Here is a 14476-nt window from a genome sequence, read left to right on the forward strand (position 1 = left end):
TGAAGTGCTGCTTAAGACCTAGACTCTCTCCCTTTGCTTTATCTGTCCAAACCACGTCTCCTAATTCTATTTGAGGCCTAGAGTAGAGTAGTGGTTTAGAGATGGGAGAATTCCAAACTATCCTATCAGTGACAGGTGTTTCAAGATCTTCAGCTCTTTTCCTTTGAAATCCCCTCCCCCCCAAAAAAAGGCCCCTGGTAAGATTATATGCACAAACAAAACATTATATGCTTACTTTGTTTCTAGCTGAGGCTTTGTCCCCAAACCTCTCTAGGACTCCTGGCCTTTGTCTGCTAGGCAGATCTTAGGAGTTAAGGTATTTCTCTGCCTGACCTTTCAGAAACTTCTAGATAATGAACAGAAACCAGGAGAGAAACCCAAGAGAAACAAGATGTGGTTCATTTGTTGTTCTCTTCTTGCTAAAGCTACTGCCCTGACGATCTGGGTTTAACTCTGCCTTATCTTTTGTTTTGTTTTTGTTGTTGTTCTTTTGAGACAGGGTTTCTCTGTGTAGTTTTGGTGCCTGTCTTGGATCTCGCTCTGTAAACCAGGCTGGCTGCTAACTCACAGAGATCCGCCTGGCTCTGCCTCCCAAGTGCTGAGATCAAAGGTGTGCACTACCACCACCTAGCATAACTCTGCCTTATTTTGAACTCAATCTGCTCTGTGCTCCCTTTGTTCTTCTGCAGGAATTAAGAGAGGGGCCTGTGTAGGAATTAAGAGAGGGGGGCTGTGTACCGTCTCCATTAAACCCGTGTTCACTTATTCTGAAGCTCCCCATGACTCCTAGACTGTGCTTAGGAAACACAAGGATTTTTGTTTCATAAAGATCTTACTATCCCATCCTGTCCCACCCATTCTACCATGCTCTTCCACACACACACACACACACACACACACACACACACACACACACACCCCACCATATTACACTTGCCCGTATTCCACCTGTTATGGCTGTGCATTCAGGTGTTTTATGGAGCTGAAGCTACATAAAGAAACCATGCAGGCTAGAATATAGTGTTGCCTCAGCTGGACTTTAGGGTGCTGAGTATAAGGAAAACCATTCCAAGGTGCCTCATCACCACAGAATGGAGCTGCCTCAAACATGCCTGACTTGTGTCTCTTTGTTAGGAAGTTTGATTTGACAGAGAGATTTAGAAAGATGTTGTCAGTGATGGGAATACAAAGACAGTGATTTACAAACCCTGTGCCTAGTTCTTCATTACAGATATGTTCTCACTAGGTTTAAGAAATACAAGCAAGCTGGGAGCCATTCCAATTCTTTCCGCCTGTCAAATGGCCGCACAGAGGATGTGGGTAAGGCATGGGGACCTCTGAAGAGAAAAACCAAGAAATGAACATTTTCCCCATCCTTTTTATTTACTTATTTTATTTGTGTATGTGTATACACATGTGCCATTGTGTGCTTGTGGAGATCAGAGGCCAGCTTGAAAGAGCTGGTTCTCTCCTTCCAGCACGTGAATTCTGGGCATCCAGTTGAGACCATCAAGCTTGGTGGCAAACACCCTTTACTGATGGAACCATATCCCTGTCTCTTTTCCCCATCTTTTCAAAAGAATGAGACCATTAATCTTCACAAAGGAAATGCATCTATCTCCAGGGCACCTAACTTACCTCCCCTTTTTTTATACTACAGAGCCCCAAAGTGTACCACTTCTGGCCAGGTCCCCAAGCACCAACAGGAAGTACCCACCACTGCCTGTGGACAAGCTAGAAGAGGAGATTAACCGGAGAATGGCTGATGACAATAAGCTCTTTAGAGAGGAATTCAACGTGAGTCCTTTGTTGTTAGCAAAGAGGAAGGGAAACCTAAGGTCTGGTCTTTTGAGTCATGGGACATAAAATCGATTTCTAATGGATAATGGGTGAGAAATGTTTTTTTACCAAGTTCATCTTGCTCCTTTCCTGTATAGTCATGGAAAGGAAGTTTTAAAAAAAGGAAATTGCTTCACCTCCCTCATCTGCCTATCCATTCATAACTGATTAGTGCTTTCATCATCTTGTCTAGTAACTCATTTGTTTAATACTTACCAGCATCTTATAGGTACCAGGTAATATTCTAGGTGCCATGGATCTAATACGGAGCAAAAACAAATCCCAATCTCAATTTAAAAGAAATCTCTTCCCCCTCGGGAAACTCTTTATAAAAACAAACTACCTATAAAACCAAACAGCAATTCAAGCCGCAGCCTATAGCAGGGATCTAGAGTGTATGTAACAGGTAATAGGAGTGGATTGATGTAAAAAGTAGTGGCTATAGCAGAATGCAGAGTATTGAGATTTATGTTTTTCGTGTCTCTCAAGCAGAATGAGCATAAACCAGCAACTGGTGATCCTGGGTCAAAAGTTTCCTTGCTGAGTATGTAGCTCAGTGATAGCTTACCTATTGTGTACAGAGCCCTAGGTTCATTCCCCAGTACTACAGAAAAGGGTAGGAGAGATTTTAGCCAAGTCTAGTTTGCAGTCATGACATCCCAACTACTTGGGAGGCTGAGGCAGGAAGATCATAGGTTCAAGACCAGCCTGGGCAACTTAGTAAGCTGCCATCTCAATGGAGTGTGTAGCTAGTATTTAAGCATAATTTCCTTGAAGAAGCAAGGAGAATAGAGAAAGGGAAGTGACGTACTAGAAGCAGCAGGAGCGGGCGTCTGGGTAAGAGGAAGGCGTATTCATAAGTTTTTTAAAGGGCTCACGGCAAAAGAACAGTGCTGTCTAGCTATTGCCTTCGAATTGAACAGTTCCTTCATGAGGAGAGGAGAGGAGATCATTAAGACTCAGGAAGCTTAGCCGCCTGTGCTCCCATAGGGAGCTCCAGAGAGGCACCTGGGGTGAACTTTTCAGTGTTCCAGCTGCATTCGAGCCATCTATATTCCTACCCAGTAAACTTCCTGGTTCACTCTGCTCAACTTGGATAGAATCATTCCTTTCTTCTGTCTTTGGTGTCCTATCTGGCATGAGTAGACATTTACTCATGTCTTCCAAAGAAAAGTCCTGTTACAGGGCATGGGGACAGAACTGAGAAGAGACTAGGCCACACCCCTCAACTCTAGATTGTTGTGAGTGCAGTAGAAACCTGTGGACTAAGCAGATTTGGATTTTGAAAGAAAACAGTTCTGTTTGCTATATGGAGAACAGCCCGAGGGGACCAGGTTAGGATCTGGTAATACAGCTGGTATTACGATCAGTAATAGCTTTAATAATGCTCTAACGTGGTAATTATTAGAGAGGGAATCGATTTAAGGACAGAGGAGAGCAGTCCCAAGACTGGTGGCTTCCCTGGCCTTTTGGCATTGTGTCACCTGTCATCTTTGTCTTATAGGTAGGCTCCTCTCCTGATGCCAAAATGACTACCCCAGTTCTAGGCATAATATGGAGATACGGTCAGGTCCACTGGGAAAAGATGACTGTTTAAGTTTCTGGAGACGTCTTTTGCCACATGTTCCTTCTTAAAGTAGTCCTGGGTAGGGGTGAAAGTTCCTGCAGCTTCTTCCTAAGGTCAGTGCAGATTATCTCTGATCTAAGTAGATAACCCCACAGAGAAACTTAAGAAAAGGAAGGAGGCTGGGGATCTGGTCAGTCAGTAGAGTGTTTGCCATTCAGGCCTGAGGACCTGAGTTTAGAGCGCCAGCACCCATGTGGAAACTGGACACTTTTTTGGACTCCTTTAATTCAGACTTAGGAAGGTAAAGACTCCCTGGAGCTCCCTGGCTGGCTGGCCTAGCCAAATTGGTGAGCTCCAGGCTCAATGAGAGTTACTGTTTTAAAAAAATAAAAAATAAAATAAGATAGTGATTGAGACACACACCCATTATCCTCCTCTGGTTTCTACATGTACACACATACATCATACACAAGGACAAAAAAAAAAGGAAAAGTGGTTATTTAGGTGGTCATATCAACCACTTAGAACTGCTCCACCACTGAAGGGCTTAGGTTCAGATTTGCATCTTCAGAAAAATCCCTGGCTTCAATGTGAAGGGAGCAAAGACCTGAAGCCCACACTCATTTACCAGGTAAGAGTTAACAGAACAGTCCAGACCTCTTATTTTGTTTTAAACTGTTGGGAAAGAGCACCATTTAACACTCGTTATTGATTGAGAACATTTGGCACATCCCACCAGACAGCCTCACATACGGGACTGTGGTAGACATTGTACTGTTCTGTAATCTGTAACACCAGCTGCTTCGGGATGATGATGTGTGTAAGCCTATTGACATACTTTTTGTAAAATTAATTCTTTTAGGAAATAATATCCCCTGAGATACCATAATAAAGCATTCTGGTAAATCCTTGGAGAGAAGTCCTAGAGGTGTAACTTATTTGAGATAGACAGACAGACAGACAGACAGATGATTGGTAGATAGATAGATAGATAGATAGATAGATAGATAGATAGATAGATAGATAGATATAAAATAGCCATTGGCTAGCATGTTCATGAGCTCATCAGGCCAGTCCTGGGGTAGCAAGGGGAGGAAGGACAGTAGCAGTTAGTGCCATCTGATGGGTGCTCACCTGGAGCATAAACAGTTCTTTTTTGTTCCTGTTTAGAACCTAATCTCCAGCGAGATGGTATGATAGCATACTTTTAGTTCTCTTTGCTGGGAGGGTTTCTCCTTATATTCGTTTAGAGTTGTCAGTGAAGTATATACTCTGCAGCAGTCTGTTCTATCCAGCTTGGGCCAGCATAACACACAGAGCCAAGTATACACCAGAGCGGACTTTTCCCTTAGTCATCTGTTGACATCAACAAGAAGTCATAAATGTCTTTTGAAGGAGAAGGACCTGTGACATGTGGCAGGTCTTTTATATACGTCACTTCTATCTATGGAGGAATTGTGGAGCATATCCAAATGTGTGACTAATGAACCACCTAACTAATTTATGACAGGAAGCTTCCCATATCAAGTAAATAGTTTCCACTCTAGGGCTCAGTTCTAAGCTAGGAGTGCTTTCCCCCTTTATGAGGTTCTTCATTTTAACTGTCATATTCAACCTTACTGTGGATGTTTTCGAGTCCCACAGAACCTGCTAGAACCAATTTTGCCTCAGCCTAGATCAGTTCTTTTCCAGTCACTCAGTAAATAGATCAGAGAAGGATAGCCAGCATGTACTGTATCCTTTCTCCAAGATTCAAAATGGCCAAGCAAGTATTGCTCCTCTTACTGGGAGAAGAGGTGGGGAGGATAGGGAGCAGGAGCTCGTCCTTTACGTCAGAGAAGGTAGCCTGGCATGCCTACAGCTTGGACCTTCAGAAAACTTGGCTTCAGTCACAAGCCAACTGTGGGTTTTGCTTTGTTCTGTTCTGCTTTTATGTCCACCGTGCATATCTAAAATACATAACTTCCTGTTCTGTCAGCTTGGCATCATTAGCATGATGGTCAGGTTAATGTCCTATGAAACTATGAAACAAAATACTGGTGAATGTGGCCACAGCATAGATAGATCAGGGTTATGTATCACTGAGGCAGCTCTTTTCATGAAAGGGGGAAACAGCTTCAAATAGTGTGTGCAACTTTAAAAGAGCATATACTTGTCCCATTAATACAGAGATTCCAGATAGTAGAGGTTTTACATAGGAAGAAAAGTTGCTGGAAAGCCAACTGTTAAATCTGCAGCTCCAGCTGATGACTGACTCAGTTTATTATAATCCACTATTGATTTGACTTACATTGTTACTGTATAGCCCAGGCTGTCCTGAAGTTTACTGTGTAGCCCAGTCTAGCCAGGAACTCCAGATCTTCCTGCCTCAGCTTCCTGGGTTCTAGAAGAGCTAGAAGTGCTGGGATTACAGACATGCACCATCACACCCAGCCTCTGTGGACTTGGTTAAAACCGTGGGTCCTTTGTGTCTTTTTGATTCTCATTCTCTCTCTCTCTCTCTCTCTCTCTCTCTCTCTCTCTCTCTCTCTCTCTCTCTCTCTTTCCCTCCCTCCCTCCCTCCCTTCCTCCCTCCCTCCCTCCCACCTTTCTTCCCTTCCTTTCCCCTTTCCCCCAAGGTACAACTGTGTTTTCCAGACTGGCCTCAAGCTCCCAGTTTCAGAAGGTTCTTCTATCTTGATACCTAGAACTGCAGCATATATAATTCTGGATACTATAGGATATATAGTAGCTGGATATCCTACAAGCTTTTAAATTCTCTGTAGCACTTAAGATCCCTGCTTGTGTAGAGACTTAGCCTTTGGTAGGTCAGTGGTCCTGGAGCTTACATTAGCTTTTTCTATAATAGTCTTTATCTAGTAGGTAGGGAATTCATGTGGATATTCTGCTGTAATAGGTATCCCCTAATGTAGGCCAATTCAGGCCAGAACCTCTTCCTTTACCTGGCATATAAATGCTCCATTGTAAGTAACATGTCATAGTGAAATTCTGGATTCCCAGAAATTCGTTATCTCAAGGCCAGAGACCAGTATATCCTAAAAGATGTATTTCCCTTTGCCATTGTGAGTTACCAAAGGAAATGTGATGTAAATTCTTAAGATGGAGAAACAGGGCCACAGTATATGAGTGTGAATGTGCTTAGTCAGGGTTTGTCCTAACAGGTGCCTAACTGTACTCTAATTGAAGGGATAAAATGACCTAAGCTTAGGTGTTAGGTGAAAAGTGGCACTTTCTCTAACAGGGTAGGTCCGCTAAAGTGACTTGAGCTAGCTGCCTCCCATTTTCCGTATCATTTCAGAAATCCCAGTGGTTTCCTCCCCAGTCTCATATAGCAAGGACTATGCTATAGATCCCGCTAGGAACATAGTGAAGATGTCATTATTTTCCTGGCTTTAAAAGTAGGAAGTCGGCACGCTCTTAATCCCAGCACTCGGGAGGCAGAGGCAGGCAGATCTCTGTGAGTTTAAGGCTAGCCAGGTCTACAAAGGAAGTTCCAGGACAGCCAAGGCTAGTACACAGAGAAACTCTGTCTTGAAAAAACAAACAAGCAAACAAACAAACAAAATAGTAGGAAGTCAGGCTGGGGAGAAGGCTGAGTCAGTAAAATGCTTGAGGACCCAAGTTCTGTACCCTAAACCAGTGTAAAGAGGCCCAGAACACTTGTAACCACCATGCTGAGGAAGTGGAGCCAGGCGACCTCTGGGACCTTCTGACCAGCTAGTCTTAGAGAACAAGGTGGATAGCCCCTGAAGAATAGCACAGCACAGGAACGTATCCTTTGACCCCCACACACACTTGCACCTGCACACACATGAACAAATGTACACACACATGTATATCAAGAACTCAATAAATTGAGGGGTGGAGGTCAGCAAAAAAAGACACTGCATTGTTGACAAACTCAAAAAATTGGTTGGAGTACCAAGCCTCAAGCAGAACAGGCCCTGCCTTGGTGGTTCTGGGCCCTCCTCTGGGAACCTCCACTTCTTCCCAGTTTTCAGAATCCTGGGGAAGAGAGTCTAGACAGCGTTGCTAGGCGTCACCACTTGGAACAGTTAGGCAGGGGGTGAGCAGCAAACATGGCCACTGTTCTAGAAGACTGCTTTAGAATCATTAGGTGTAGAAGGCCCTTTAAGAGAAAGAAAGATTCAGAAAACAGAATGAGTTGGGCACACCATACACCTTTAATCCCAGCACTCAGGAGGCAGAAGTAGGTGGATCTCTGAGTTTGAGGCCAGCCTGGGAGGTATATAGGGAGATGCTGTCTAAATTACCAGAATGGAAAGGACTGAAAGTTAATATATTATAATGTTTTATTTTTAATTAAAACAAAAATAAAACCCCTATGATATGACAAATTATGCCATTAAGAAGGCTGTCGAGGGCTGGAGAGATGGTTCAGCAGTTAAAGAGCACTGACTGCTCTTCCAGAGGTCCCGAGTTCAATTCCCAGCAACCACATGGTGGCTCACAACCATCCATAAAGAGTTATGGTGCTCTCTTCTGGCCTGCAGGGATACATTCAGGCAGAACACTGCATACATACTAAATAAATAAATCTTTAAAAAAAAAAAAAAAAGAAGAAGAAGAAGGCTGTCGAATAAAAGAACTTTCGTTGGCCTGGAAATTGGCTCTCTGACTTCCACATGTGTGCCATGACACATAAGTTTACACATACACACACACACACACACACACACACACACACACACACACACACACACACACTAGTTTACAAACAGTATGCAGTAGAGTAGTATCCACCAAATAGCTGACTGACTTGGTGATTTCTTATAGCCATCACATGTATGCCATGGCACATAAGTGCACCCCCAACACAAAGTCACACACACACACACACACACACACACACACACACACACACACACACACTCACACTAGTTTACAGCAGTATCCAGTACAGTAGTGTCCACCAAATAACTAACTGACTTGATTTCTTATAACCTTCATGAAATTCCTCACTGTCACAAAAATAAACATATTGACATAGCAAGGTATATTATATGAGAAAATACATTGCAGATAAATGTGGATGTCAAGACCCCAAGTTTATTTTTTTTCTTAATATCTGTAAATACCTGTGTACATGTTTAGATATGCTAGTTCAAGTCTGGGAGAAGCTGAATGCTAACAGTTGGTTTCTACAAAGGAGTGTGGAAAATAGGAAGAACTTAACAGGGAACTGCTTTCTGTTGTGTTACTGGACTTCTAGAATAAGCATATTCTTTTTTGGTTTTTGCTTTTTGGTTTTTTCAAGACAAGTTTCTCTGTGTAGCCCTGGCTGTCCTGGAACTTACTCTGTAGACCAGCCTGGCCTCAGACTCAGAGATCCACCTGCCTCTGCCTCCCAAGTGCTGAAACTAAAGGAATGTGCCACCACACCTGGCTTTATATTCTTTTTTTATTTTTATTTTTAAGTAGGTGGTGGTGATTTTCTAGATCTAAGAAGTGAAGTTGATGACCTGTAGTGTGCTTTGGTGGGTGTATTGCATTTGGAATGGAGGAGTCACATCTGTGGTCAGGTCACTGTGAAGTGGTGTGTCACAGATATGTTGTTCTGGAAAGAAACTGACTCACAGGTAACTAACCCTGATGAGGAAACAGTGGGTGTAGGACTTGACAGCTCTTTCGGGCATTTGACAGGCTTAAGAAAAGCTGGACACTATTCCCATGACTCCCTGTTGGTTGGAGGCTGTACCTTTCATCTTAGTTACAAACTGGAACTTTTTTATTCACCAACATTTGTCTTTGGAAGAAACATTGAATTTGTTAACATATTAAAAAACCCTCATTCTGGGTTTTCTAAAACTGTTCAAAGTTTAAAGATGAAAAGAAAGCAAAAAAGAAAGAGAAAATTTAGTTCCCAAGAGAAAAGAGAAGAGAGGAAAGAGATAAAGCCAGTGAAATCATCAAAACCTGTGGATAGTCCTTCTGTGGGATCCCCTGCTTTTAGTAACAACTTAATTTTCAGAGCATCAAGTAAAGAAGACATTTATGGGGGCTGGAGAGATGGCTCAGGGGTTAAGAGCATTGGCTGTTCTTCCAGAGGTCCCAAGTTTAATTCCCAGCCACCATGTGTCTCACAACCATCTGTAATGAGATCTGGTGCCCTCTTCTGGCCTGCAGGCAGAAGACTGTATATGTGATAAATAAGTCTTTTAAAAAGAAAAAAAAAACACATTTATGTCATGTAATGGGACTGAACAGATATTTGAGTTACCTTGATGAGCTATAATCCCATGGAAATGAACAAGAATTGTAACAAGGGCTTTGGGTATTCACCGTGGCTGTATTGTGGAAGGGTCGTAGGAAAGGTACCTGCTGTCATCTGGGTTTGTATTACTTAGTGCAAGGAAAATGCAAAAGAGAATATGTATCTGGTGGTTGTGTTCTTTTCGATAGAACTGTTATAGACAACCTTGGAGGGTGCTGGTGGCTGAGGTGAGAGCACTGGAGGGGAGATTTGAGAGTAACGGGGAACTGAGATTTCAGCAAGTTCTGGAGATCGCTGACAGAACAGGGAAGCGAGACAAGAAGCTAAAGATAAAATAAGAAATTTTTACTATGAATATTGTCTCCAAAAAAATTCAGACTCCAGAAATAAATTATCAGATATAAAAACAGCCTAAAAATTAATTTCTGTATGTAGGCCATAAAAATCTAATACTTTTAAAATATATCACTTATATTAGTATCCAAGATGTAAAGTACTTAAGAATAATCCTAACGAAATATTTGCAAAATCTTCAGAGAAAATTATAAAAATGTTTGCACCCATGAGAGGAAAACAGCTTAAACTAGTTAAGAAGTAAATCTCTGGGTTAGGAAGCTCAGCGTGTGAAGATGCCAGTTCTCCTCAGACGGGTACACAGATTCAATGCAATTCCAATAAAAATCCCAACAGGTTTTTTTGTGGAACTTGACAAGCTGATTCTAAAATTTTTATGGAGGAGGAAAGAGTCAAGACTAGCCAAGACAATCCCGAAGAAGAAGAACAAGGTGAGGAGAACTGCCTTAGCAGACACAGAGAGTCCTTGTGAGACAGTGTGATGCTGTCACTGGGGTAGGCAGACTGAGTAGTGCAGTAAAATACCAAGAGCAGATCCCGTGTGTAAGTGGAAACAGGTTCATCACAGAAATGCTGTTGCCTTCTTGGTTGGGGAAACTGGCCTTTACAATATATAGTACTGGAACAACTGGACAGCCCTATGTGAGTAAATGAAGTAGGTCATTTGTCTCATATAGATACAAATACCAATTCCATTTGGCATAGATATTGAGGTTTAAATGACAGGATTGTAAAGTGTGAAAATAATATAGGAAAATACACCTATGATTTCACATAAGAAAGGATTTCTCAAACCTGAAAATATTGGTAAAGTGAAAGATTTAACTACATACAATACAAAAGTTCTGTTGATAACTAGAGGCTGTAAAAGAAAATGAAAGCTCACAGCTAACTGTGAGTATCCAGAATAGATAAATAAAAGGGAAAAGAAAAAGAAAAAAAGAAATAAAAGAGAAATTACAGTCCAGTAAAACAATGAGAAAACATTAGATGAGGCACTACCTGGAGGAGGAAACCCTTTAACCAGTGAGCTGGAACGATGATGACCCTGTTGGTAAGATAGAAATGTAAGTCATGGCTGTAGTTAATACATTTAAAGTATGACAGTAGCAGATGTGGATGAAGAATGGAACCTATTCTGTCACAGCTGGTAGTGTAAATAGGCAGAGTTACATTGAAAAACAGTTTTGGGCTTAGAACGATGGCTTAGCCATCAAGAGTTCATCATGCTCTTGCAGAGGACCTGAGTTCCATTCCTAGCACTGAAGTCAGACAGCTTAGAACCACCTCTTATTCTAACTCTCTGGGATCCAGTGCCATCTTCTGGCCAGTTTGGGGGCAGGCACACACACACACACACACACTGCATATACTTCAACAAGCATACATATATGTGAATAAAACTAAAGTAAATATTGTTTTAAAAGACTAAAGCAAAACTATTATGTCATTTATTAAAAAGAACAAATGCCAATTACAAACAGCAGTCTGAATGACTTGAGAAACATGTCTTAGTATCGCTTTGATAAAACACCATGACCAAAGCAACTTGGGAAGGAAAGGGTTTATTTCAACTTAAACTTCCAAGTCACAGTCCATCACTGAGAGAAGTCAGAACAGAAACTCAAACAGGGCAGGAACCTGGAGGCAGGAGCTGATACAGAGGCCGAGGAAGAGTGGTGCTCACTGGCTTGCTCCCCATGACTTGTTCAGCCTGCTTTCTTATACTTACCCAGGACCACCTGCCTGGTGATGGCATCACCACAATGGACTGGGCCCTCCACCATCAATCACTAATTAAGAAAATACCCTATAGACTTGCCTACAGTGGACCTGATGGAGGTATTTTCTCAAGCGAGGTTCCCTCCTCTCAGATGACTTGTGTCAAGTTGACACAAAACTATCCAGCACAGAACATAATGCTGAGCCAAAAGAAAAGCAAGGTAGCATTTTATCATGCTTCCATTTTCATCACAAAATACACTGAGCAATAATAATAAGGATGTAATATATGGGATACAATTTATCATAAGATAATGATAAGCTCTAAGTTTACCTGTGAAAGGAGATAGAGATCAGAAAGCGTGAAAGAAACCAGAATGAACTTGGAAGTTAAAGTGGATGGCAGATGCACCTTTTTAAAAAATGTTGAGGTACCTTGTCTTGGTTCCATTTAAGGTTTGATTAAGAAATGAAATGGTCTTTGATGCTACCTAGTGTTTCTAGAGAATGAATGTTATCTAGTCATTCAGTTCTGTTGCTCGTTCCAGGAGTTAGGCAAGCTGTTTTCTCGCAGTGTGAGGCCCCCTTTGTTTTGTCCTGACGTCGACAGAACAAGCCCTATCTGTTCTGTTGCTTCCAAATGTTCCCCTTAAAAGGCTTTGCCCACCTGGAGAGAGTTGGTTTTTCTCCATCATTACTAGGGCGGTCCTGACAGGACTATGAGGTTGCGATCATTGTCATTCATTACCCTTCCATATTAAAAATCATGTTCTGTGGGGGCTAGGAATATAGCCCAGTTGGGAGACTACTTGTTTTGCATACAGAGCCCTGGGTTCCTTTAATCTCAGCACTCTGGAAGTGGAGGCAGGAAGATCATGAATTCAAGGTCATCTTCGGTTACATAACAAGTTCATACTTGGCTAATACAATAATCTTGCTCTCAATCCCTCTGCTCTCTATCATTTAAGAAAAGAAATGATGTAAAATTAAATTAAATTATAAAAGAAAAAAAAAAGAAATGTACAGGAATCTTAGAAAAGGGTTAGTGTGGGGACTAAAGAAGCTGGCATTTCACCTGTCCTGTGCTAGCCTAGATGAAAGAAGATGAAGTCTAAGTGAATTGGAAAATTCCAGTATCAAATATGTGCTCTGTCCTATATGCAAGACCTGACACACAGAAAGGCAAAAAAAAGGAAACTTGCTGTCATTGCTGACAGCACAGAGTCAAAGAGAATTACCCGTCTTAGGGTTTGAACTCTGAAATCTCAGGAGTAAGTAGACCATGAGACTGATTGTCCTTGCCTTTAGATTTACAGTGTAATTTATACCTCTGTTGTGCAAGTCCCAGGAAATAGCCTTGTTCCCTCCTTAAAGCACCTTTCATTTGGCAAAATTAATAGCCCCAAAGCTGACTTTTCCTTCATTTGACTTTTTTTTTTTAAAGGTTTATTTATTATGTATACAGTGTTCTGCCTGCATGTGTCCTTGCAGGCCAGAAGAGCGCACCAGATCTAATTGCAAGTAGTTGAGAGCCACTACGTGGTTGCTGGGAATTGAACTCAGGACCTCTGGAAGAGCAGTCAGTGATCTGAACCACTGAGCCATCTCTCCAGCCCCATTTGACCATTCTTATTTTATTTCCAAAGTCAGAAACCTGAGAACTCTCCTTCACTCCTTTTTTTCTCCCCCAATCTACCTTCACTTCCTGCTTTCTCCAAATGCAAAGATTCTAACTCCAGGATATATCTCAGATGCAGCCACTTCCTTATATTGTCATCTGTCTTAGTCACTGTTCTATTGTTAAAGAGACACTATGACCAAGGCAACTCTTATGAAAGAAAGCATTTAATTGGGGGTTTGCTTACAGTTTCAGAGGTTTAGTCCATTATCATGGTATGGGGAGCATGGTGGTATACAGGCAGGCACTAGAGCAGTAGCGAAGAGCTAGATTCTGATCCATAGCCTGAGGAAGAGAGCCTAGGCCTGGCATGGGCTTTTAAAACCACAGAGCCCACCTCCAGGGACATACTTCCTAATCTTTTCACATAGCACCACTGAGCACTGTAAGTGGTGACTAAGTGTTCAAATGTATCAGTGTATGGGAGCCAGATTTTCTTTCTGGTTTCTTGAGACAGGGTTCACTATGTAACAGCCCTGGAACTCTCTTTGTAGACCAGGCTGGCCTCAAACTCAGATCCGCCTGCCTCTGCCTCCTAAGTGCTGGGATTAAAGGTGTGCACCACCATACCTGGCTTACGGAGGCCATTCTTACTAAAACTACCACATCATTTTACCTGTTTCTATTCCATGTTTGATTCTTGACTCTCTTCAGTCTTATTTTCCAAATAGCAACCAGAGTATTCTTCTTGTTTGCTTGGTTTTTTTTTGAGACAGGGTTTCTCTGTGTTGTTTTGATGCCTGTCCAGGATCTCAATCTGTAGACCAGGCTGGCCTCGAACTCACAGAGATCTGCCTGGCTCTGCCTCCCGAGTGCTGGGATTAAAGGCGTGCGCCACCACTGCCCAGCTAGAGGTATTCTTCATCAGGTAAACTAGTCTCATTTTTAAAGCCTTCGATGAGTTTACTCATAAACTTAGGACCCAAACTCCCTGTCTAAAGGGTCTGCATGAAAACGCAGAGTCTTACCTTGCCAAGATCTCCCCACCTCTTGCCATCCCTCTTCGTTCTGCCATCTCCACCAGCCTATTTTGTATCACACTTTGACTTTTCAGGTCTTTATGCAGGGGACCTTTTCCTGT

At 42.1% G+C, this 14476-nt stretch overlaps 1 protein-coding gene across 3 annotated transcripts in view; it reads left to right on the forward strand.

Annotated features, from left to right (window-relative positions):
* Nucleotides 1-14476, forward strand: part of Ptpra (protein tyrosine phosphatase receptor type A) — a 110929-nt gene that overhangs the window by 71068 nt on the left and 25385 nt on the right. For all 3 annotated transcript variants that reach the window (XM_052724041.1, XM_052724039.1, XM_052724040.1), the window contains 2 exons: nt 1247-1320; nt 1661-1797. In XM_052724041.1, coding sequence (XP_052580001.1) covers nt 1247-1320; nt 1661-1797 — 211 coding nt within the window. The remainder of the gene's footprint in view (nt 1-1246; nt 1321-1660; nt 1798-14476) is intronic.

This window comes from Peromyscus californicus, unplaced genomic scaffold, assembly GCF_007827085.1.
Source record: "Peromyscus californicus insignis strain IS unplaced genomic scaffold, ASM782708v3 Scaffold_7__1_contigs__length_154581171, whole genome shotgun sequence".
Taxonomy (NCBI): Eukaryota; Metazoa; Chordata; class Mammalia; order Rodentia; family Cricetidae; genus Peromyscus; species Peromyscus californicus.